Genomic DNA, 26,914 nt, shown 5'->3' with positions numbered 1-26,914 from the left:
GGGGGACATCAGGAATGCTGGTAATGCACTGTGACTTGATTTGGATCCTGGTTACATGGGTATAGTCACTTGGTGAAAACTTACTACGTGGTACACTTATGACTTTCCATGAGTTTATTAAAAGCATGTGTATCCATGTATACGCACACTGCCCAAGTAATGTGAGCAATGTAAAATCACAATAGACTATTTAGTAGAACTACACCAGTATATTCAAGCTGCATATTGCCCTGCCTAAAACAAGGTGTGTATAATTACTACATTAATTTAAAAAAATAATTGGGGGGGCACCTGGGTGGCTCAGTCGGTTAGGCGTCTGCCTTTGGCACGAGTCATGACCTCAGTGTCCTGGAACTGAGCCCCACGTGTTTCCTGTTCATCCAGGAGTCTGCTTCTCCCTCTCCCCCTGCCCCTCCCCTTTCCCTGCCCACTTGTGTTTGCATGCTTGCTCTCTCAAATACATAAATAAAATCTTTAAAAACATGTGGCTTATTCACTGTCAGGGTCATGAATTAAAGCCCCACACTGGGCACAGAGCCTATTTAAAAAACATATGTGTGGGGCACCTGGGTGGCTCAGTGGGTTAAGCCTCTGCCTTTGGCTCAGGTTCCAGGGTCCTGGGATGGAGCCCTGCATCCAGCTTTCTGCTCAGCGGGGAGCCTGCTTCCCCCTCTCATTCTGCCTGCCTCGCTGCCTACTTGTGACGTCTCTCTGTTAAATAAATAAATAAAATCTTAAAAAAAAAATGTGTGTGTTTTACAGAAACCCAGTGTGAACTACTTGATCCTAAAAAAAAAAAAAAAAATCAAAACATTTTTAAAACCTACTTTCCAGTAGAATCAAAAGGTTAGGCTGATATTCTGTATTTCATTTTACTGACCTCTAGTGACTTGCTTTCGTATTCTTTCATAGCAGTAATACACTGGTGCTTGGTACTGATGTTAGTGCTAACTCCAGCTTTAACCATAGTATCTGTACCAGTTGGAGGCTGCAAAGGAAGATAAAGGCAAATCTGAAAGTCTGAAGCAAATATTTAAGTCCAAACTCTAAATCCCTACTCTCACAGACATAATTCTTCAATCCCTAAACTCTATAGTAACTAGTCCTGTAGGTCTTCTGCTAAACGAGATAGTTTCAAGGGTGCTTAATATACTGCATTTCTGATCTCCCCCTCCTTACGTCAAAGTTATCTAAATAAATCAATGTCAGGGGGCACCTGGGTGGCTCAGTGGGTTAAGCCTCTGCCTTCGGCTCAGGTCATGATCTCAGGGTCCTGGGATCAAGCCCCACATCGGGCTCTCTGCTCAGTGGGGAGCCTGCTTCTCCCTCTCTCTCTGCCTGCTGCTCTGCCTACTTGTGATTCTATCTCTCTCTCTGTCAAATAAATAAAATAAAATCTTTAAAAAAATTAAAAAGATTTAAAAAAAAAATAAAAAAAAAATAAATCAATGTCAGTAATAGTTATCACAGATATTAAGCCCCTAACCAAGCCATCTAATTATCTACTAAAATACACTTAAGCGGAAGCTGGGTGGCTCAGTCAGTTAAGTGTCTGCCTCTGGCTCAGGTCATGATCTCAGGGTCCTAGGGCTGAGCCCCATCCTGGGCTCCCTACTCAGCGGGGTCTGCTTCTCCCTCTCCCTCTGCCTCTCCCCCAGTTTGTGCACACATGCTCGCTCTCAAATAAATAAAATCGTTAAAATATATAACAGGCACCTGGGTGGCTCAGTCAGTTGGGCATCTACCTTTGGGTCAGGTCATGATCCCAAGGTCCTAGGATAGAGCCCTGCATTGGCTCCCTGCTCAGCGGGAAGTCTGCTTCTCCCTCTCCCTCTGCCACTCCCCCCTACTCATGCTTTCTCTAATAAATAAAATCTTAAAAAAAAAAAATACACGTAAGATTACATGCATAAGAAAAACTATCCAATTTACCCACCATGTACATTTAAACTTGTATTTCTCAGTTCTATCTCCTACTCTGCTCTGAAATGTTTGCTTTATTTATTTAATTTTTTGAAGTGTCTGCTATATAACTTGTTGCAATTAAGAAATACAGAAGACTGGCTTTTCCCCTACAACTAACTGAAGATTTGTACACGTATCTGTAGATATATGTAACTAAAGATTTCTACATGTATTGTCAGTTTTCTCAATTACTATACTTTTTAAGAGAGAACACACAGTATTTTTCACTGTCATTAATATTTAATTTTATATTAAATTTAGGGTTCTAAATTCAATACGTTTCTAAATTCTAAAGTTCAGTTTTGAGGTGGCTGGGTGGCTCAACTGGTTAAGCGTCTGCCTTTGGCTCAAGTCATGATCTGTGAGTCCTGGGATCGAGCCCCACTTCGGGCTTCTGGCTCAGTGGGAAGTTTGCTTCTCGCTCGCTCTCTGCTCCTCCACCCTGCTTGTGCTCTCTCTCTCTCTATCTCAAATAAATAAAATCTTAAAAATAAAGATAAAATAAAAATAAAGTTCAGTTTCTAAATTATGACTTCGCCACCTTGCCTAAGAAATTCTTCGTTTCCTAGAGTGAATTTTAACAAGAGATTAAGCCAAGACCTATTTGTGCCAGATTTTCTTTGGGCTAATTGCCCTCTGGCCTATCCTAAGTATCTCCCAACCAATCTTATGATTGGTATCATAAGATACCAATCAAGTGGTATCTTATATCAAGTAGTATTCCATACATTTTCATTAACAAATCTTCAATTCTAACCCTCTACCACATTCTCTCATAATAGTCAAAGAAAACATCAAACTCTACTGCCCCATTCTGCCATTTCATCAACAAGTTTTATTTTTCATTGGCACATGGAATACTGATGCGTTATTCCCTGTATCTCCTTCAGAGGCCCTATTCTTTCTTAAGACTACTGATTTTTTAAATTTAAATTCAATTAATTAACATTGTGTATTATTGGTTTCAGAGAAAGAGTTCAGTGATTCATCAGTCTTATATAATACCCAGCTCATTACACCATGTGCCCTCCCTACTGTTCATCATCCAGTTACCCATCCTCCAACCCCCAACCCCTCCAGCAACCCTGTTTGTTTCCTATGATTAAGAGTCTTTTACAGTTTGTCTCCCTCTCTGATTTTGTCTTGAAAGAGGCCCTATTTTCAATAATTTCTTTTAGTTTGCCCCCTCATTCCTTTATATATACAAGGAATGATGATCATTCAGAGTCAAGTTATGAATGCAGTAAATACAAGTTCAAGTTCATACTACCTATTGTAATCAACCTTGTGAATATGAATTTGATTGGGTTGAGCATGATTCAAATACACATATTCAAGATTAATGTTTCATGACTTTTCATACCTACTATATAAATATTTAGAGATTTTGTTCTTAATACTTTCAGGAAGAGTGAGACTAAAAACTATGCATAAGTGGAAAATGGAGAAATTTTACAATTCATCCTTCAAAGAGATATACAAATGGAAGAGTAATATATTCCACAAAGACTAGAAGAAAATACTTACATTAAACTTAATAGTGGTCCCAGTAGGAGCAGCTGTAAAACTACTTGGCCCAAAGAGGGAGCCAGATGTGCTACCAAAAGGATTAGAGGTTGTATTTGTGGTACCAAAGAGTCCCCCACTGCTTGTACTTGTTCCAAAATCTGTAAATTAGAAAGAAAAATGAGATGGCAACAGTTAAGAGTCTAAGAATCTGTAAGATATTTTGAAACTGGGCTGTGGTGCCACAGCAGCATTACTTTCACACTCTCAAATTCTCTTTCAAATCTCCCTAGCAAGTACCTTCAAACATGTTTCATACAGACACATACATAATTCTGGGCTTCCAACTCTGAAGAGAAATAAAATCTGAATCCCTTTGTCAGCTAAATGTCTATAAAGTTCTTGTTGGGTAAATTTGGAAGACAAGTGAAAAGAAATGGTACTCTATTTCATCATAAATTTTATCTCGTTTCTCCTTTTTTGATAAGACTACATGCTGAATGAACTTGTCTTTCTGAAAACATCACAATAGACTTCAACAGGGGTCACTGTATATTTTATTTACATACATTAATACAAACACCTAAACAAAACCAAGAAGTTCAAAACACACAAATGATCCTATTAGGGTAACCAAACATATTATTATGAAATTTTCCCCAGTAAAATTATATGGAAAAATCAGTAGGCATGTAGATTATTTCTTAAAATGAATTCTCTGATTGCCTTACTTTTCCAAAAATCTGAATTTCAAAAAATTACATAAAGTGAATTTAACTGTTATCTAAGGAATATATTTTTCAAAGAGAGATATTACTTCTCAAGAAGTTATACATAAGGTGCAGAAATGTCAGTAAGCAATAACGTTATCTGCCAGTATTTAATAGTAAATTATATCCTAATCACCAATTTAAGAGGAGTCTGATTTCATACTTGCAAACTGCTATTTCTTTTCTAAAAACATGTCCTAATGTATGGTTTCAAGTAAACAGTCACATCTCTTTTGAATTAGCAAGTCAGACTGCATTTTACATTGTCATGGTTAAATATTTCAATACCAAAAAAAAAAAAAAAAATTTCAATACCCCACAACTTTCCCTCTGTGAAACAGTGACAGCTGGCTAACATTCACTGTGCTATACTTTTGCACTGGGAATGCATCAACTCACAGGGAACACCTGTTCAACTAGTAGTGGTTACCTCAAAGTACTATGTGAATTATCCCCAGGCCACATTTAGACTTGAAGCAATCAATTAAAAGCATCTGCTATCTGGGTAGCTCAGTTGGTTAAGTGTCCGACTCTTGATTTCAGCTCAGGTCTTGATCTCAGGGTCGTGAGTTCAAGCCCCATGCTGGACTCCATGAGCCTACTTAAACAAAACATCTGCCATGGATGAGGAATGGAAGAGCAACCACGTCACATCTAGTATGTTATTCCTGCTTTAGTCTCTTATACCCAATGTGAAACAGAAGCAAGAAGAAGGTGCAGTACAATATGGAGGAATATGTGCATTCCTCCTTGAATTTCTCCTGTCTTAACACCTATGACATTACTCTGGCCTGGCTTTTCATCCATTCTCTGGTTATTCTATGTCAGGAGACTTTTCCTCTGCATATCCCTTGAATACTAGTGCTTCTTAGATTTTCAATCTTGGAGCAATGTAGCCCCCTCCTTTCCAGCCTATTAAACTTTTCAATACATTCTGAGGTTTTCCTCTCCCCAATGTTTTTGCCACCAGGTGGAGAAAGGGGGTTATGAACACAGGGAAAAGAAAAAGAGGGAGTACATACAATAAGCAAATCAAATTATTAGATGCAAAAGTCCAATGATGTCCTACTTACTTCCAAAGCCAGTTGGTTTATTTTGCGCAAAGGCATTGTTCTGGGATGAGAAGAGACTGGTCCCTGTACCTGCAGTTCCAAACAAGCTATTTGATGTTCCTGTTGATGTGCCAAACCCAAAGCCAGTGCTTGTGGAGGTAGCTGGCTGACTAAATGAATTAGTACCAAATAATCCTCCTGGTGAGATGGAGACGAAAAAAGCAGTTAAATATATGGACTGGAATCACTAAATGAAGTCCTATACCAGGTAAGAATAAACCAACCGTATTCCAAGTAAAATCCCTACCTGGTTTGGTCTGTGAATTTCCAAAGAGGCCTCCAGTATTATTGCTAGAACCAAATGCAGATGTTCCAAATGCTCCTCCACTAGTAGTGCCAAAGCCAGTGTCTGAAAAAGGAAAATCCAGAGTCAAAATAAAATCTAAATCAGGTGACCCACTGGAAAGGATCTTAGTATTTCTTAATATTCTGTGTTTGAACAGGATAACTGGTCTAATCTGAAAATTATTTTTTCAAAGTTCCATCAGACTACAAATTACAGTTAAAATTAAGCCAAACATTTTATTCATTGTTCCAGGAGAAAAACAAGGTGAAGAGGTGTGACTTTTCAATAAAGTTATAGATGTCAGTGGGTCAAAAAAAAAGAGTGCCAAGGTAACTAATCAACTCGAGCTACAGACAAAAGCAAAGTCATCAAACTTAAAGTGTTAAATTCTCTCTAGGCATTATATATTCCAAAGTCTCTGGGATGAATGATCCTTACTTACGGGAGTGCATGAGAAAGACCTGGAAAGGTTTTTCAGAATACACATGTTCAAGTTCCAACCAAGATTCTAATTCCATAGTCCCTTAAGCGTCTGGCTTCAGCTCAGGTCATGATCTCAGAGTCCTGGGATCGAGCCTCTTGTCGGACTCCCTGTTCAGTGGGGAGTCTGCTTCTTCCTCTCCCCTCTGCCCCTACCCCACCCCTTGTGCCTTCTCTCTAATAAAATCTTGAAAAGAAAGAAAGAAAAAAAAAAAATTCTCTCTCTGCCCCTCCCTCAACTCCCCCCAAGGCTCATGCACATGCTCTCTTGGAAAAAAAAAAAAAAAATATATATATATATATGTAACATATATATATATATCAAGTACCTTCTATGAATGATCAAAAAACCATGAAAACTCCAAACTTATTTCTATTTCTTATAAAATTCTAACAAGATCTTATCCAGTTATTTATCAAAGAGAATTTGTTATAAGACCAAAGTATGAATAAAATTCCCATCTAAACTATCAGAATGATTTTTTTCTTTTTAAAAATTTATTCAAGCATAATTAACAGTGTTACATTGTTTCAGAGTTTCATTAGTTTCAGAATCTGTATTTAAGAGTCTGTTTCTTCATATCTTTTTTCTTTGTTCATTTGTTTTCTTTCTGAATTCCACATATGAATATAGGTCTTTCTCTCACTTATTTCACTTAGGATTATACCCTCTAGATCCACCCATGTTGATACAAATGTTAAGATCTCAGTCTTGGGGCACCTGGGTGGCTCAATGGGTTAAGGCCTGCCTTTGGCTCAGGTCATGATCTCAGGGTCCTGGGATCGAGCCCTGCATCGGGCTCTCTGCTCAGCGGGGAGCCTGCTTCCTCCTCTCTCTCTCTCTCTGCCTACCTCTTTGCATACTTGTGATCTGTCAAATAAATAAAATCTTAAAAAAAAAAAGACCTCAGTCTTTATGATTAATATTCCACTGTATATATACCACATCTTTATCCATTCATCAGTCCATGGACACTTGGGTTGTTCCCATACCTTACCAATAATGCTGCAATAAACACAGGGGTGCATATTTCTTTTTGAATTAGTATTTTGGTTTTCTTTGGGTAAATACCCAGTAGCGGAATTACTAGATTGTATGCTGATTCTATTTTTAATTTTCTGAGGAACCTCCATACTATTTTCCACAGTGGCTGCACCAGTTTGCATTTCCACCAACAGCGGGCAAGGAAGGGTTCCTTTTGCTCCACACCCTCGCCAGCACTTGTTATTTCCTGTGTTTTTTATTTCAGCCACCAGAATGGATTTGTTCTTAGTAAGAACAGCTTAAGTTTCTCCCCTTGTTTTGTAAAACTTACTCTGCCCAAATGTTGAAGTTGTGCCAAAGCCACCAGTGCCACCCCCAAAGGGTGTTCCAAATGACTTATTAAACATCTTCAAAATGAGTCTTTGCTTCAGCAAGCTGAAAGAAGAAAAAATTATCACCTTTTAAGGACCACAGAATACAAACTAATTCTTTCAGAAAATGTCACTGTACAAGTTTAGTCCCATCCAAATACAGCATAATGTTCACTCTCATTCAATATCCTAAAACTCTATATAATAAAAGGCCTTCTAAAACTGAGCTGAATTACTGGTACCATAATTTAAGGTTAAACTTCAGATCTCACCAACAATCATCCCTTTAAAACAATGTTTTTGGTTTTTTTAACTTTTTAAAAGTTCCCTTCTAATGAAGATTTTGGGTCCACTATGCCAGACCTAGGAGGTTATCCACAATACTGATTAAAAATTATAATGATATTCTGCTATCACAACCACCTGAGAAGGTAAAATTGTTGTCTGGCTATTTTTGCATTATAAAAAGTTTTTCTGCCCTATTTGGGGGAGGGGATATATAAAATGCTGTAATGGTAAATGTTCTTTAAACTATGTATGTCCCTCCTCCCATCTCCAAATCCGAGAATCTAGTGCCCTGACATTCTCTTTGAAATAACTTCTTAAGACCATTCTTTATGGTCCCCTACTTACCTATCTTTGTCTGGGAACATTACAGAAAATCTTTGGTGAAAGTCCACCAACTCATACGAATGACTCCTCTCCAGTATCAAAACTATGCACTTAATGAGTTGGACCAAAGTGTTCCAACAAATACAAAAGTTTGGTTTTTTGCCCCTCCCCAGATTTGCATAAAAGACAAGTTAAAGACAGTCTATTCAAAAGTAAACACTGTCGGGACCCCTGGGTGGCTCGGTTGGTTGGGCGGCTGCCTTCCACTTGGTCGTGATCCCAGCGTCCTGGGATCGAGTCCCACATCGGGCTCCTTGCTCGGCGGGGAGCCTGCTTCTCCCTCTGCCTCTGCCTGCCATTCTGCCTGCCTGTGCTCACTCTCTCTGACAAATAATAAATAAAATATAAAAAAAAAAAGTAAACACTGTCTACCTGTACCCCTGAAACAAGTCATACATTACATGTTAATTAAAAAAAAAGTAAACACTGTCCCTGATAAATTTTCCTTAAATTTAAGGTTATCTGCTACCTCTTATCAGCCAGCAGACAAGAAAATACTAAGTAAACTTTGTTCTTTTAACATAAAAGTCTCAGAAAATAGCCAATCATGCTTATCTGGATTTTGTAACAGGCAGGATGATTTTTCCATTATATAAACATGATGGAACAGTTTTTTTCTTCTAGTAAAATCATACCCCATTCACATAATAGAATTAAACACTTAGAGGTGCTCCCCACAATATTCTAGTTACCCTTTAGTACTTTCAGTCATTCTAATAACCAAAACATTTTGTGCAACATTGGAAAAGATGAAGCTGTCCTTAAATACCTACAGTTTTACAAAAATCAACATTCTGCCCACTAAACTCCCCTAGGAAAAAACTCCAACACTTAGTTCTTTATCCCAACATCTGGGAATTTACTAATTCCAATTAAACAAAGCTCACTGAAACCAGTAGTTCAAAAGAGCCACATCAGAGTTAGTTAGCAAGCTTTTCAAAATAACCACCCCTCCCCCAGGCCCCATTCTAGAGATGAGGACCAAATTAAATTTGTATTTTGTATTTTGAAAGGCTCTTCAAGTGACTCTAATGCATTCTCTTGGAACCAGAGGCTATATTTCACATAATCATCATTTCTCTTTTAGTAATGAGATCTGCTTGGAGTTTCCCGCCTTCTCAACTTAACAGGTGTCATGAAGTACAGATTGAGCCTTTCCCCTATTAACCGGCAACTTTCCTTTCCAGGGAAAATATTCTTGGAAGTACTCAGGAGAAGTCTAGACCTCTCTGGTCTACCTATGCATTTGTTTTTCAACAGTTCATTTGGAATTGACAGTTGTGCTAGGGGTCAGATGTCTAGACAATTTCATTTTGACTGCAATCTCTCTCATACTGCTGTCTTGAGCAACAGCCCTATCACATCTACTTCACTCTCTGTTGACTACATTTTTTGACCCATCATCAGCACAGCAGAAACTGTAAGGAGTAACAGTTATTACACTAAATTTGCCACCCATTTTCTTATTCATCCCCACAACCAGCAATCTGTTCACGTACATCTGACATCTATACAGCAGATGTGTCAGGATTCAGAAGCTAAGTAATAGTTTTTTTTCTCTGACATTCACCCTTATATTAAAGATTTTAGTGTTAATTTGGGAACTAGGTTCTACAGACCAAATCCATAGCTCCTAACAATCAAAATTTGCTTTTTAAAATTCTTATCCTAACAGGGGCACTTGGGTGGCACAGTCAATTGAGCGTCCAACTCTTGATTTAGGCTCAGGTCATGATCTCCTGAGTCATGAGACAACCCACGCTGGGCTCCCCAGTCAGTGCGGAGTCAGCCTGAGATTCTCTTTCCTTCTCCCTCTGCCCCTTCCACTGCTCCCTCTAGGGCACACACTAAGATACATAAATAAATCTTACTTTTAAAAAACCTTATCCTGGAGTGCCTGGGTGGCTCACTTGGTTAAGTGTCTGACTCTTGATTTCGGCTCAGGTTATGATCTCAGAATCATGAGGTCAAGCCCCTCTTTGGGCTCTGTGCTCATCTCACAGTCTGCTTATCCCTCTCCCTCTGCTCCTCCCCTGCTCATGCTCTCGTACTCACTCTCTCAAATTAAAAAAATCTTAAAAAACGGGGCACCTGAGTGGCTCAGTGGCTTAAAGCCTCTGCCTTCGGCTCAGGTCATGATCCCAGGGTCCTGGGATCGAGCCCCGCATCGGGCTCTCTGCTCAGCAGGGAGCCTGCTTCCTCCTCTCTCTCTGCCTGCCTCTCTGCCTACTTGTGATCTTTGTCTGTCAAAAACAAAAACAAACAAAAAAAAAACCTTAAAATACATAAATTTAAAAATCTTATCCTAACAGAAAAACCTAACATCAGGGACGCCTGGGTGGCTCAGTTGGTTGAGCGGCTGCCTTCGGCTCGGGTCATGATCCCAGGGTGCTGGGATCAAGTCCCACGTCCGGCTCCTTGCTCGGCGGGAAGCCTGCTTCTCCCTCTGCCTCTGCCTGCCACTCTGTCTGCCTGTGCTCACTCTCTCTGACAAATAAAGAAATAAAATCTTTAACAAAACAAAACAAAACAAAAAAACCCTAACATCACATATATTTCATAAGGGATTTTAAATAGTAGTAAAATATCCTAGGAAACACCTAATGGTTTACAAGCTTTTATACATTATCTCAACAATCCTAAAATGATGTTATTATGCATCACTATCTGTATTTTAAGGATGAGAAAAGAGGATCAAGTGTTTACCAAGCCTCCCAAGGTCAAAGAAGTAGTAAGTGGTAGAGCCCCAGTTTAATCTATCTTCTGACTTCCCCAGGACACCCTCAAGCCTAGGAGGGAACATACTAAGCAACGAAGAACATGTTCAGTATTAAAGAAATTCATTGCATCTGTTCCAGACCTAAGCACAAGGGACAACGCGGGGACCAAATCCAATTTGGACTCTTGGGAAAAAAAGGTTCTCACTCAAGTTCAGCCTATCTTTTTGGGGTTCTGGCCATGATGGGCTTGGCTCAGTCTCAAGCCTGAGCATACTGGGATTTAAGTTTTTTTGTTTTTTTTTTTAATTATCACCATGGAAACAAACCAAGATTTTGGAAACAGCTTCACGATTTTTATCATAACTGCTAGAAACTGAAGAATGGCTAATGCAGTTAACCCTTTGCCCTTTAAACAAATCATTTTCTTGACTATGCTATGAAATGTCAGTGACTCAATGAAAGATGTCCCATTCTCTACACTTTCCCCTTCTAAACCTACTAATTCATTCTTCAAAACAGCCCAGGGGATGCCTGGATGGCCCAGTTGGTTGAGCATCCATCTCTTGGCTTCAGTTCAGGTCCTAATCTCAAGTTCCACACTCAGAGCACAGTCAGCCTGAGATTCTCTCTCTCTCCCTCTGCTCCTTCCCCTCTCATGTGTGCACGTGTGCTTTCTCTCTCTCAAATAAAATCTTAAAAAACAAAAATCCTAGCTCAAGCTCAAATGTCATCCCTTCCATAAGCTTTCATAGCTCCTTCCAGCAATTAGTCAAGTCATTCCTCCAAGCTTACACAGCACATGATGATCTGTTTATAAGTATTCATCCTGACTCTGACTCTTTATGGTGGACAGTGTGATAATACCAACTACACAGATCTCCCTGTAAGAGAGAAGGATCTGTAGTCCCAGCTGGTGCAAAGTACTACTGAAAAGATAACCGGCAGCTACTGATCCTTTTCAGAACTGCCTCCACTGAAAAGCTGCCTTACTCAGTGTCATATCCTCTTCCAAGGATAGTCCACATGCAAAATGAGGCCCCTTCACTCCAACTTAAGCTAGTTCTAAAGGATGCTTCCAGCTTCACATTCTCCACAGGATTGCTGAGGCCTTCATTAAAATAATATCACAACTCGGGGGGCCTGGGTTGGCTCAGTGGGTTAAAGCCTCTGCCTTCCGCTCAGGTCATGAGCCCAGGATCCTGGGATTGAGCCCCGCATCAGTCTCTCTGCTCAGCAGGAAGCCTGCTTCCTCCTCTCTCTCTGCCTGTCTCTCTGTCTACTTGTGATCTCTGTCTGTCAAATAAATAATGTCTTAAAAAAAAAAAAAAGATAATAGGGACACCTGGGTGGCTCAGTTGGTTAAGCCGCTGCCTTCGGCTCAGGTCGTGATCCCAGGGTCCTGGGATCGAGTCCCGCATCGGGCTCCTTGCTCAGCAGGGAGCCTGCTTCTCTCGCCGCCTCTGCCTGCCTCTCTGCCTGCTTGTGTGTACTCTCTCTCTGACAAATAAATAAATAAAATATTTAAAAAAAAAAAAAAAGATAATATCACAACTCAATTTCTCCCTCAGCCCATTCCCCTTCTCTCCCAAGGTGGTTATCTCAAAACACTGTAATAAAACTCATGCAAGACTATCTCTAACTCAGAGTCTGCGTCCCAAGGAGCTCAACCTTCGAAAACTCCACCCCTCCCCAATACACAATGAACTTCTCCTGGATAAACAGTATCATTGGTTTACTATCCCAGAAACTAAAAAAGGATCTGAAACATATAAAGTTGACCTTTAAACAATACAGAAGGTATTAGAACTTCTGGCACCCCCAGAACTTAAGTACCTAACAACCCACTGTTAGCTAGAAGCCTTATCAATAACATAAATAGTTAACGCATATTTTGTATGTTATGTACATTATGTACTACATTATTACAGTAAAGTGAGCTACAGAAAGAAATGTTTACAAGGTCATAAAGAAGAAAGAATAGGGGCGCCGGGGTGGCTCAGTGGGTTAAGCCTCTGTTTTTGGCTCAGGTCATGATCTCATGGTCCTGGGATCAAGCCCCACATTGGGCTCTCTGCTGAGCAGGGAGCCTGTTTCCCCCTCTTTCTCCGCCTGCCTCTCTGCCTACTTGTGATCTCTGTCTGTCGAATAAATAAAATAAATCTTAAAAAAAAAAAGAATACATATATAGTACCGTACTGTAATTACTGAAACAATTCCACACGTGAGTGGACATGTGCAGTTCAAGGCATTGTTATTGGAGGGTCAAGTGTACTCATTTTCTAAACTAATGATGATAACCACTAAGTTTTTTTTAAACAAAGGCTGTATGATCAAGTTTTTTTTTTTCAGGATTTTATTTATTTGACAGACAGAGATCACAAGTAGACAGGCAGACAGAGAGAGGAGGAAGCAGGCTCCCTGCTGAGCAGAGAGCCCGATGCAGAGCTGGATCCCAGGACCCTGGGATCATGACCTGAGCAGAACGCAGAGGCTTTAACCCACTGAACCACTAGCTGCCCCTGATCAAGTTATTTTAGAAGTAACTTCTTACTTAAAATCAAGTGTGATGAATTCTCAGAACAAAAGGATACCATGAAAGGAAGACTCTTGGTAGAATTTTTCATTTAATTAAGAGGTTGGAAAAAGGAAGAGATCACAAAATGGCTGAATACAACCAGCAAAAAGTTGTTTGGTCTGTTATATAGATGGTATATTTCACATATATATGTATGCATGTATGCAGAAATGTTTATGTATGTGTATATATTATCACAAACTAGCTGATAACATTTAAAATAGGGCTATGTCAAAAAAACAGATTTTGGGCCTCTCATAAAAAACCTAATGATTAAGCAAACTTGGGACTCTAATCACTTAGTAATAGTCTGGAGTTTAGTAGCAACCCCCCCCCACTTTGGTAAAGTGTAATCTCCAATGTGCCCACAATGCCCACCCAGCATCACTCATTTCTATCAGCTGCCTGACCCCAACAGATTTTGAGTTTGTAATTTCTGATATAATCAGAGAAAGGATCCACATGTTTACAACTGGAAAAGCAGTAAGTGCCAGGAAGCACAACAGGAAGTAAAAATTAGAATGTGAGCAGGAAATATGAGGAAAACTTTGTGGGGATTCAGAATGTGAACTGGACCTTGGGGGACTAGAAATACAAGAGAGGAAATGAGGACCAAGATAAATAAGGTACACAGGTAAGAATAGGTATTTGTGTACCTATCCTATCTGGCCTTGTATTTTACAACCAGAGCTCAGCTTCCTCATATAATAAGCATGAATAAATATACTTATCAGTTCATTAGACAGAGGTCTTTAACCTTAAATTATCCAACTGAAGAAGTAAATCAGAGCACTCTGCTATGTATGTACCCAGGATATGGTATCAAGAATAGGATACCACCAGAACATTTGGACAAAGTTACCTTAGAGAGTTATTTCAAGTAAAAGATGTTTAATGAAAAAAAGCAAACTGCAAAAAGATACATTTGGCAGATTATATAAAAAAGAAAAGAAAATACACTCTTATTTATTGATATGTATATACACAGTACGAGTAAAAGGGGAGACTAGAAAAAATACATGAAAATGGTTGGCTATGGAGAAAGGAAGGTAAATGATATATGGGGCGAAGAATTCAGAGGACCCAAAATTATTCCTCATGTTTATTACCAGCAACAACAACAAAAAAGATATAGAGGATGCAGATAATCTGTACTAACTCTATTCTCCCATTAAAAAAAGGGAGGAGGGGGAATGTTCACAGCAGCAATGGCCACAGTCGCCAAACTGTGGAAAGAACCAAGATGCTCTTCAACGGACGAATGGATAAGGAAGATGTGGTCCATATGCACTATGGAGTATTATGCCTCCATCAGAAAGGATGAATACCCAACTTTTATATCAACATGGACGGGACTGGAAGAGATTATGCTGAGTGAAATAAATCAAGCAGAGAGAGTCAATTATCATACGATTTCACTTATTTGTGGAGCTAAGAAATAACATGGAGGACATGGGGAGATGGAGAGAAGGGAGGCTGGGGGAAATTGGAGGGGGAGATGGAACATGAGAGACTATGGACTCTGAAAAACAATCTGAGGGTTCTAAAGGGGCGGGGTGTGGGAGGTTGGGGGAGCCTGGTGTTGGGTATTATGGAGGGTACGAATTGCATGGAGCACTGGGTGTGGTGCATAAACAATGAATTCTGGTACACTGAAAAGAAATTTAAAAAATTAAAAATTTTAAAAAGGGGGGGGTGCTGGGTGGCTCATTCATTAAGTGTCTGCCTTTGGCTCAGGTCATGATTCCAAGGTCCTGGGACTGAGCCCCACATCAGGCTGCCTCCTCAGCGGGAAACCTGCGTCTCTCTCTCCCACTTCCCCTCTCTGTTTCCTCTCTCACTGTCTCTCTCTGTCAAATAAATAAATAAATAAAGGGGCGTCTAACTCAGCTGTCAGAGCATGTGACTCTTGATTTTGGCTTAGGTCATGATCTTGGGTTTCTGAGACTGAGCCCCACATCAGGCATGGAGCCTATTTAAGATTCTCTCTCTTACTCTGCCCCTCCCTCACTCACACTAGAGATCTCCCCCTCTCTCTTAAAAAAAAGGGAGGAAGTAATGCTAGAGATTGTTGTGAGTGGAACTTCTAAATCCATTTAAGTTCAAAGGCATAGAAAAAAAAAGGGGGTTTAGGAGGGCCTGGATGGCTCAGCGTTAAGCGTCTGCCTTTGGTTCAGGTCATGATCCTAGGGTCCTGGGATGGAGCCCTGCATTAGGCTCCCTGCTCGGCGGGAGGCCTGCTTCTCCCTCTCCCCCTCCTGGTGTTCCCTCTCTCACTGTGTCTCTCTCTGTCAAATAAATAAATAAATCTTTAAAAAATCTTTAAAAAGGGGCACCTGGGTGGCTCAGTGGGTTAAAGCCTCTGCCTTTGGCTCAGGTCATGATCTCAGGGTCCTGAGATCGAGCCCCACATCGGGTTCTCTGCTCAGCAGGGAGCCTGCTTCCTCCCTCTCTCTCTCTTTGCCTGCCTCTCCCTACTTGTGATCTCTGTCTGTCAAATAAATAAATAAAATCTTTAAAAAAAAAACAAAACTTTAAAAAAAAGTTTAAAGGCATATCACACATTCAAACCTTTATCCTTTTAAATATATTAACTTGTCCCAAACTGAAATAGTAGCTAACATTTTAATTCTTATTATGTCCCAGGCACTGGCCTAAGTACACTTTACAAATTATCTTATATAAACCTCCCAAGAATCCAAAGAGGTAGGTATTTTGATCTCTATTTCACAAATGGTGAAATTGAGCATGATCACAAAGCTACTTTTGACTATTAGCTGTGTGTATAGAGCCTAGAGCTCCTAGAGAAAGAACACTGGCAACTAAAGGTAAAATGACTTTGCATCACTGTAAATAAGAAAGCTATAAAACCAATATTTGGCACTATTAATCCAGCCCTATCAGGAGAAAGAGACACTTCTCTGGCAAACATGACAGTTCCAATCATCAGAAAGGAAACTGCTCGCTCTTATGGAAGACAATTTATGTGGCCTAGAAGAACTTTCCTGCAAAGACTAACCACTTCCTTTATGGATGGATGTACTTACACTCACTGCAATTTTTTTTTATAAGACATATTTAGAAAGAAAAGATTAAAATGAAATAGTCCTATACAGAGAGAAACAATGCCATTAAATAATTTACTTTGTTCTTTGTGCTGATTTTTCTTTTTTTTTTTTCCTTAAATATTTTATTTATTTGACAGAGAGAAATCACAACTAGGCAGAGAGGCAGGCAGAGAGAGAGGAGGAAGCAGGCTCCCTGCGGAGCAGAGAGCCCGATGCGGGGCTCGATCCCAGGACCCTGAGATCATGACCTGAGCCGAAGGCAGAGGCTTTAACCCACTGAGCCACCCAAGCGCCCCTGTGCTGATTTTTCTAAGTAGGCTCCACACCCAGTGTGGAGCCTAATATGGCTTAAACTCACTATCCTGAGATCAAGACCTGAGCTGAGATCAAATCAAGAGTCAGGCGCTTAAACCACTGAGCCACCCAGGGGTGCCCTGTGCTTGATCTTCTAATTAGTAATTCAGACTGTCAGACGTCTCAGTCAATTCCATGTCTGACTTTGGCTCAGATCATGATCTCGGGGTCCTGGGATGGAGGCCGAGACTGGCTCCCAGCTCACCAGAGAGTCTGCTTCTTCCTCTCCTTTTGCCCCTCCCCCACCCTGCACGCTCTCACTCTCTCAAATGGATAAAATCTTAAAAGAAAAAAAAAAAAGACTGTCAGATATAAGAAAGAGGAAGCCTTAATAACAAACATCAGTAGTCCAGTATTCCCCCACTATCCCAAATGAAGCTTAATAAACATTCAACTTTTGTGCACTTTGTGAACTCTGGAAACAAAGATCGACCTCAGGTTTCTTCCAGAAGAGTGGTGGACAGTCCCTGAAACATGGTTAACAACCCAGCAACTGCCAACTTTAAGCACTATCTGAATGACTAAGCAAGCTTGCTGCTCTCTGACAACAGAAAGTTACACAACTGGGAAGTAATTTTTCCTCTCCACTTCACTGAGTTCCTTTGTACCAAACTCTAAGTAAAGAGCAAAAACAATAAATAATTGTTAGATGAATGAAGTACTACTTCCCAGCTTACAAAGCACTTTTTCATATATCCTCTCATCTAATCTTCACAAAAATACTAGAATAGACAGGAATTATCATCCACAGTTAAACTGAATGGAAAAATAACTGTTACTTTTTGCCTTGAATAGAAAAGGGATGGGAGAGTTAGGCAGTTCCAAAAAGTTAGCTTAGTCTTAATCACCAGATATCACATCCCAGCAAAACCACCTGCTATCCTCTTGTTTTACTATATCCTTCCTATGATCAATTCCAGTAAGCCATTCCTTTGTTAGAACATTTGCTGTTCTCTAAAAACTATGTCCCTTTTTCTTTTTCTTTTGTTTTTTAAAGATTTTTATTTCTTTATTTAACAGAGAGAGTGACAGAGTATAAGCAGGGGGAACAGCAGAGGGAGAGAGAGACGCAGGCTCCTCGCTGAGCTGGGATACCCAGATACCCCCTCACTTTTTCTTTCTAAAAATTGATGTTCAGGGGCACCTGGCTGGCTCAGTTGGGGGAGTGTGTGACTCTTGGATCTTGGAGCTGTAAGTCAGAGCTTCAAGATGGGTGTAGCAATTACATTAAAAAAAAGTAAAATCTTGGGGCACCTATATAACTCAGTCGGTTAAGCGTCTGCCTTCAGCTCAGATCATGATCCAAGTGTCCTGGGATCAAACCCCACACCAGGCTCCCTGCTTCTTCTTCTCTCTCTGTCGAATAAATAAAATCTTTAAAAAATGATAAATAAAATCTTTTTTTAAACTTTTTTTAAAAAAAAGATTTTATTTATTTATTTGCCAGACAGAAATCACAAGTAGGCAGAGAGGCAGGCACAGAGAGAGGGGGAGGCAGGCTCCCTGCCGAGCAGAGAGCCTGATGTGGGGCTCGATCCCAGGACCCTGGGATCATGACCTGAACCGAAGGCAGAGGCTTCAACCCACTAAGCCACCCAGGTGCCCCGATAAATAAAATATTTTAAAAATTTATTTATTTATTTATTTGAGAGAGAGGGTGATAGCAAGAGAGAGCATGAGCAGGGAGGAGAAGGAAAAGCAGGTTCTCTGCAAGGAGGGAGCCCGATGTGGGACTTGATTCCAGAACTCTGGGATCACAACCTGAGCTGAAGGCAGACACTTAATCAACTGAGCCACCTAGGTGCCCCAGTAATAAATAAAGTATTTTTAATAAGAAAGAGAAAAATATCTGGGGTGCTTGGCTGGCTCAGTGGGTAGAGCGTGCGACTCCTGATCTCAGGATTTTGAGTTCGAGCCCCACATTGGGTGTAGAGATTATGTAAAAATTAAAAAAAAAAAACATAAAAAATAAAAATTGCTGTTCAAGCCTCACCTAATCCACAGTCCCAGATTAGACCCTTCAGACTCTAATCAGTATAAAAACACATCCCCTTCCCCTCCCCCATTCCAAACATGATTACGTAAACTAATGCCTCTCAGCTACTTTTAGTTACGCAATATATTTGTTGTCATACCAGCCCCTTGAGTGTATGAGCTGTTTGCTGCTCTAGTAGAAAGCATCTGGATTTTGCTTAATTTCTTCCACTAAGGTATAAATTAATTTAAAATAATCTATATTATCTAATTGAGCTCCTTTTCTCGCAGTGCTGAGTAGCATTTTCATTCCTTTAACATAACCTTCATTTGAAAAACAGAAGTAGTGAAAAGAGTACATCAGTTTTGGAGTAACACAAATCTGTATTTAAAACTCTCCACCACTGGGACGCCTGGGTGGCTCAGTTGGTTAAGCGGCTGCCTTCGGCTCAGGTCATGATCCCAGCGTCCTGGGATGGAGTCCCACATCGGGCTCCTTGCTCGGCGGGGAGCCTGCTTCTCCCTCTGCCTCTGCCTACCACTCTGCCTGTGCTCACTCGCTCTCTCTAACAAATGAATAAATAAATAAAAAAAAAATTTAAAACTCTCCACCACTTACTATCTTTGCAATTCTCTAAAAATCTAAAATTAACTCAAAAAAGTTAAAAAGGAATTTAAGAAACCCTGCCATTTACTACTGTGTAACTGTACTTGTCAGGATATTCAACCTTTCAGACCTCTATGTCTACAATTAACAACAGGGATTATCCAGCCCACACTGAAGGACAAAGATGCTTCAGTTTAGCTCCTCAAAAGTAGGTTGGTTTGTTTTTTTCCTAAGATTTTTAATTTTTTAAAAAGTAACCTCTACACCCAAAAGCAGGTTTTTGTTTAGCTTTTCAACAAATATTTTTATAATACTTTTAGTAAGAAAAATGTAAATTAATTTCCCCTCGCTCTAAGCCTTGACTGCTCAATGCCCAGCTGGATCACCATACATAAAATGATTTCACAATACTTCAGTGTCTTCTACTGACCATTTAATATAACCATAAAATACCACAGTAAACTAAAAAACCCAAACACTTGCTCCACACACACTGAGGTCACTCTGATCATTTTCTTCCACTCATCTCACCTCTCCAGTCTCATTCCCAACAAGTCACCTTTAATCTACAAATCCATTCATCTATTTCTTTTTTTTTTTAGATTTTTTTTTATCTATTTGACACAGAGAGAGATCACAAGTAGGCAGAGAGGCAGGCAGAGGGGGGGCGGAAAGCAGGCTCCCTGATGAGCAGAGAGCCCAATGTGGGGCTCGATCCCAGGACCCTGAGATCATGACCTGAGCTGAAGGCAGAGGCTTAAACCCACTGGGCCACCCAGGAGCTCCTTCCCCTATTTCTTAAGAAGCTTAATCCACCAAGAAGGTGTGTAGACACCAGAAGTCCCTATGTCAAAGGAGCATGAAGAAATAAAATAAATAACGTACGAAGTGATGAGTGAGTGCAACATGCATTCATGAAGCATGAACTGCTCCCTTCCTGAACAACAGTTCTAATTCAGTCAGTTCTTTCTTCTCTTGATTAATGGTTTTCAAATATTTTTAGCTATTGAACCCGACACAGAAGCTGCTCTGGCCGAAGTCAAGAGGAATAGGTTCAGTAGAACTCTACCAGCAGAGTGCTTTCAAAGAACTGATGTGAAAAATCACTGTCCTTTCTAGATTAGTGATTCTGAAAATGAGGTCTGAAGGCTCTTAAAAGTCCTTGAGACCTCTTTCAGAGTGTCCATGAAGTCGAAACTATGTTCATAACAATACTAAGGCATTATTTACTTTTTTTTTTTTTTTAACTGTACTAAGCTCAGCACTAGGGGGCAAAAGCAACAGTGTATAAAACTGCTGGAGCCTGAGCATGAATCAGGACAATGACCCAAACTATAAAAGTTACTGAATTCTTCATTGCCATACACAGCACACACAAAAAATACACTTTCATGTGAGTGCCTTTGATGAAGTTGTAAAAATTACTGATTGTATTAATTCTTGACATTTCAGTACACATTTTTAAAAATATTCCGTGATTATTCTTTGAGAGAAAATGGTAAATACTCAAAAGCACTTCTGTACATGGAAATACAAGAGCTATCTCAAAGAAAAACACCTGTGTGATTACCTGAGTAGAAAGCTGAACCAGCTGATTTTTCATGGAACACCATTTTTACTTCAGAGAATAAATGACAAACTATGGTTATTCAGATTTGAAATGAAAATTAGAATTGTGCCTGCCACTATGAGCTTGTCAGCTCATTCTTAAAAGACTTATCTGATGAGATGGGTGGAAATTTTAACAACTGTATAATTAAATTTGTCAACATTTGGAAGAGCTACATAACCCAGTGAACCAATCATTTCTTAATGAACAATGTACAATGTCATAAAATTATGCATGAGTAAATATCCATTCAAAGTGCAAGACAAACCAATGAAATTTAAATGTAACACTGTAGTAATTTCAACAATATGACTTCAGGGCACCTGGGTGGCTCATTCAGTTAAGAGTCAGCTCTGGCTCAGGTCATGATCCCAGAATCCTGGGAAAGAGTTCCACATCCGGCTCCCTTGCTCAGCAGGGAATCTGCTTCTCCCTCTTCCCCTCCCTCCCTTCTGCTGAACGTGTTCACACAGGCTCTTTCTCAAATAAATCTTTTTTTTTTTTTTTTAAGATTCTTATTTAGTTATTTATTTGAGAGAGAGAGAGAGAGCACGCGCACGCATAAGCAGGGGTAGGGGCAGAGGGAGAACCAGACAGCATGCTAAGCAGGAAGCCTGATGTGGGGCTTGATCCTGGAACTCCGGGATCATGACCTGACCTGGAGGTAGGCACTCAACCAGCCACCAAGGTGCTCCTCAAATAAATAAAATCTTAAAAAGTAATAATAATATGGCTTCAGATTCCATATTGCAACAAGTCTTTAGAAACGTTTGGGATGCCTGGGTGGCTCAGTCGTGAAGTGTCTGCCTTTGGCCAAGTCATGATCCCAGGACCCTGGGATCGAGTTCCACATCGGGTTCCCTGCTCAGCGGGGAGCCTGCTTCTCCCTCTGCCTAAGCCTTCTTTCCCTGTCAATAAAGAAAGAAATGTTTGAGTGTAGTGTCAAAGGAGAATATCTACAATTATTTGAAAAGATTATTAAAACACTCCTCTTCTCCTTCTACTCATCTGTATGAGGCTGGGATTTTTTTTTCACATACTTCAATCAAAACAACTTATCAACTGTGAATGCAAAAGATCTGCAAATCCAGTGATCTTCTACTAAGCCAGACATCAAAAAGATTTACAAACATGTAAAACACCATCACCCTTGTCACTAAATTTTTTAGTGATTTTTCATAAAACTGTTATGTTAACAAATGAGTTTATTATTCTTTAAGTCAGTATCTTTTGAAGCTTTAATTTCTAGTATAGTAAAGATGAGTAGATAAAACCCACATAACAAAAGCTGTCTGGAATCTTCAATAATTTTTAGAAGTATAAAGGAGTCCAAAGATCTCAAATTTTGAGAACTGCTACACTACACTATTGCTATAGCTTCCTCCTAATTTGTCTGCCAGACTTCAGTTTCACATCTTCCAATTTACCCACCACCCACCAGCTTAAACTCACGTATCAGACTTAGCTAATTAGAGCTGTATTTTAATAATTTTTATTTCTCTACTACAAAACTGCAATTATGCTGGATTAGATACAAACTCTTCAATAAGACAATTCTGTGTCAGTACAATGGGACAAGACACCGATCAATGCATATAACTACCAGTGAAATGGAAAAATAGGGGCGCCTGGGTGGCTCAGTGTGTTAAACCTCTGCCTTTGGCTCGGGTCATGATCCCAGGGTCCTGGGATCAAGCCCCGCATCGGGCTCTCTGCTCAGCAGGAAGCCTGCTTCCTCCTCTCTCTCTGCCTGCCTCTCTGCCTACTTGTGATCTCTATCAAATAAATAAATAAATTCTTAAAAAAAAAAAAAAAAAAAAAAAAGAAATGGAAAAATAATGGAATTCCACAGCACCACATTTAATTACATCAATTCAACTATAAGCTCTTTTTGCCCTCTTCCACAAAAAGAGAAAGAGACATTGTTTTATTTTCCCAATGGCCTATCCCCTTTCAAACAAGACCTTGATTTCTATCCCGGAAAAAGGGAGGATACCACAGAAATAAAGAGACACTAGGACTCTTAGCTTTTCAGCTTCCTGATACCAGATTTTGATAACTTAAGGGTTTTTCAAGGACACTTTATTTTTTTTAAATATTTTATTTATTTATTTGACAGAGATCACAAGTAGGCAGAGAGGCAGGCAGAGAGAGAGGAGGAAGCAGGCTCCCTGTGGAGCAGAGAGCCCAATGCAGGACTCGATCCCATGACCCTGTGACCATGACCCGAGCTGAAGACTGAACCACCCAGGCGCCCTCAAGGACACTTTAACAAGATGCAATTTATTAGGGGGCACCTGGGCAGCTCAGTCAGTTAAGCAGCTGCCTGAGGCTCTGGTCGTGATCCCAGGGTCCTGGAATCGAGCCCCACATCAGACTCTTTGATCAGTGGGGAGCCTGCTTCTCCCTCTGCCTGCCGCTCCCCCCCCTGCTTGTGGTTGCTCTCCCCTCCTTCTCTGTCAAATAAATAAATAAATAAAATCTTAAAAAAAAAAAAAGATGCAATCTATTAGCTGACTTTACAAGCATACATCAGGCAAGTTAAAGGTATGACTTTACTGAAATACTGGTAATGTTTTCTCAAAAGCAGTGATCTCTCAATCAGGGCAATTTTGCCTCCCAGTGGACATGTGACAATATGTGGAGACCTTCCTAACTGTTACAACTCAGGGAGATGGGTAGATTTGGGGAACGCTGCTGCTAAACATCCTACAATACAAAACATGACTCCCAAAAAAAAGAATTATCTGGCCCAAAACGTCAACAGTACAGAGGCCGAAAAATCTTCTCTAGAGACCTACTATGCCAAATACTTAGATTCAACTCCAAACCCAAAGAAATGCACCAAATTCTCAAGAAACACTGTATATGGGGCGCCTGGGTGGCTCAGTGGGTTAAGCCTCTGCCTTTGGCTCAGGTCATGAGATCAAGCCCCGCATCGGGCTCTCTGCTAAGCTGGAAGCCTGCCCACCCCCCCAGCCTCTCTGCCTACTTGTGATTTCTCATTCTGTCAAATAAATAAAATCTTTAAAATAAAAAAAAGAAATGCTGTATATATATACCTTACTCTCTACTACCTATATTGTGTGTGTGTGTGTTTTTTTTTAAAGATTTATTTATTAGAGAGAGAGAGAGAGAGAGAGGAGAGTGAGTGAGAACACAAGTCAGGAGGAGAGGGAGAGGTAGAAGCAGGCTCCCCAATGAGCAGGGAGCGTGATGCAGAGCTCGATCTCAGGACCCGAGCCGAAGGCAGCTGCTTAACCAACTAAGCCACCTAGGCATCCCACTCTATTACCCATATTGTTAAATCTCCAAAAATTTCTTAGTCCCCTAACCTTTCGACAAATTGCATAATTATAGATGGGCACTCTGTTACAAATTAAACATCACTACTACTATTCCTTACTTCCTAGGTTAATTGCTACAATAAAGATATCACAATAAAATAATATACCCAATTTCTTCCAAGCTGTGAATTTGGTTCCCTAAAAGCTCTATTTGCTCTTAGCTATCTAGGAGCTAGTAGACATGAATAAAGTCAGGGACCAAAGTACCATGTAATTTTTGAATGGTATGAGTCCTCTTATCTAGGCCCCATATTTCAGGAGCACACATATACCCAGTATTTTTATAGACTATTTTAGGTTTAGCTGTTCCATATTTGTTTATCCCTTCAAATAAACACTGAATGCCTACTATGTGCCAAGCAACCTGAATACAAAGATAAGACAGTGGTTCCTGGGTGGCTCAGTTGGTTAAGCATCCAACTCTTGATTTCAGCTCAGGTCATGATCTCAGAGTTGTGAGACTGAGCCCCACACAGCTTTGCACAAGCGGATTCTGGATTCTGGATTCTCTTTCTCCCTCTCCTCCTCTCTCTTTCCCTCTATCTCAATAAATAAATATTTAAAAAAGACAAATATATTTTACCACAGTCTAATAACATGAACAGCTAAAATAAAAAATGATTTGTGCTATAAATAGAAGTATCAAATAAGTGTTATGGAAGCTTGCAGGAGACAGAATGCCAGGAAAGGCTTCCCAGAAGAGGGTGATGCTTGAACTGAGAAAATGTCACAGAAAATACACTCTGTTCACATCTCTGTGTTTAGACTACTGTACTCTTCTGCTCTTACACGCTAGTTTTCAGTTTAAAACAACTGAAAACAACAACAAAGTGACGATCTGACCACTGTGAAAAGACCAAAGTGGCAACTTTTAATTCAATTTCCTCAAATCTTACTGAAGAGTGAAAAATAACCCTATTAAAGTATTTCCCAGTACCTCCAATTTGTCCAAGTTCTGGGTTTGTTTTTTTAATAGCCTAACTTCTTCCACCAAGTAAACAGATCATCTGTCACCCAGTTAACAAGCACTTCTTTCTGAATTTATAAGACTGTCACAGGGAATGATCACTGCTCTTTTCTTTCTTCCAGTTAGTTTCTTCTTCCAAACAGTTTCATTTTCTCACCTTATCCAACTAAAATACTTTGAATTCTATGACTTCCATGGTACAAGAACCACAAAATGACCCCAGCTACCTATCTTTCTAAGTCTTATCTGTATTTCCTGCTTTCTATTCCAATAACGTTATGAGTCACTAATTGGATTCTTTCTTCTGAGTCCCCAGCAGCTGACACAAATAAAAATTTCAGATTTGGAATAGGAAATTAGCCAGACACGTAGTCTTATCGTTTCGTTTCCAATACACTTATATCACTGACATTCTTTAACCAACTTTTTAGTTCTCATGGTTTGGGTTAGGGTACCGCAAAGGAAGCTTCTGCCTTTACACAAACAGAAGTGGTACCAACCCGATCAGAAACGCGATCAAAGGCTGCTTCTAACTACCGAATGCTCCCTCCCCTAACTCCCAAAGGGAACCTTCAAATAATGGGACGGTGATACAGGAGAAAAATTTCTAGACTGAATCAGATCTGGTATTGGCTAATCCTGTCCCTTCTCTGGACCTCAGTTTCTCTATCTATAAAACTTGCACGTGATATACGGTAGGGGGCTGGCTTAATTTTTTACGTCTCTATGGCTATAGTAATCCAGAAATCACATCTTTCTCCTTATCCAGTTTTACACGGAACACGTGGGAGAACAGAAAATAACCTTTTACTCCACTAAACCGTCCTTAATTTTCAAATATTATTTAAAAAAACTAACAAACTCCCGACCCACCCACCCTAAACCTCGGGCTGCAAATTTTCCCCGAGGTGACGCCAAAGGCAAGTTAAAGCCTATCCAGCTCGACGGTCAAGGGAAGTGCTGGGGAGACCCAATTCAGGGTCCTAAGACGCTGCCCCCGCAAAGGGCCCGCCCACCTAATCACCGCTGGGCAAATGAATGAGTACCACCAGATACATGGTCGCTCCCTCCGCGTAGGCTGCGACGGGAGACCCCGGGGCCCAGACTCCACCGATCTCGATTCCCTCGAAGCGCCCGAAGAGCCCGGCCTCCGGGCCGTAGGGTTGAGGGCCCCGCCCCCTCCCTCAGGGCAGAAGGTGCGCGCCGGGGCGCGAGACTTCGGCGCGGAGGGCCTCCGCGCACCCGCCCGCCCTGAGAAGAGGAGGAGCCTGTCGGTCCGGGGCCACCACCGCCCGGGTTCCCGACTTACCGCGGTGCGGCGGGGGAAGGGAAGTGTCAGGAGTGGAGGCCTAGGCCCCTCCGCCACCCGCCGCTCAGCGAGCAGCGCGCGGCCGCCACGAAACCGTCGCCGCCGCTACCACCACCGCCACCGACCGCCGCTTCGGGCGCAGCGCGCAGAGGGCCCGACTGCGTCACACGCCGCCCGCCGTCAGAGGCTCGCTCCGGGCGCTCCGCCCTCGCTGTCTGCACATTGGCAGGCACCTCC

General features: G+C 40.7%; 1 protein-coding gene across 3 annotated transcripts in view; it reads right to left on the bottom strand.

Annotated features, from left to right (window-relative positions):
• NUP98 (nucleoporin 98 and 96 precursor) overlaps positions 1-26,872 on the bottom strand; it is a 117,907-nt gene extending 91,035 nt beyond the window's left edge. The window contains exons 1-6 of one of the 3 annotated variants that reach the window (XM_080814906.1): positions 26,678-26,872; positions 7,436-7,539; positions 5,601-5,702; positions 5,315-5,491; positions 3,493-3,632; positions 881-988 (exon numbers count right to left, since the gene is read on the bottom strand). In XM_080814906.1, coding sequence (XP_080671032.1) covers positions 881-988; positions 3,493-3,632; positions 5,315-5,491; positions 5,601-5,702; positions 7,436-7,511 — 603 coding nt within the window. In that variant the 5' untranslated portion in view covers positions 7,512-7,539; positions 26,678-26,872. The remainder of the gene's footprint in view (positions 1-880; positions 989-3,492; positions 3,633-5,314; positions 5,492-5,600; positions 5,703-7,435; positions 7,540-26,677) is intronic. The other 2 variants (XM_080814907.1, XM_080814908.1) reach the window with 2 other exon arrangements.
• Positions 26,873-26,914: the final 42 nt, after the last annotated feature.

This window comes from Martes martes (genome assembly GCF_963455335.1).
Source record: "Martes martes genome assembly, chromosome: 10".
NCBI classification, from domain to species: domain Eukaryota; kingdom Metazoa; phylum Chordata; class Mammalia; order Carnivora; family Mustelidae; genus Martes; species Martes martes.
This window is presented reverse-complemented; position numbering and strand designations above follow the sequence as displayed.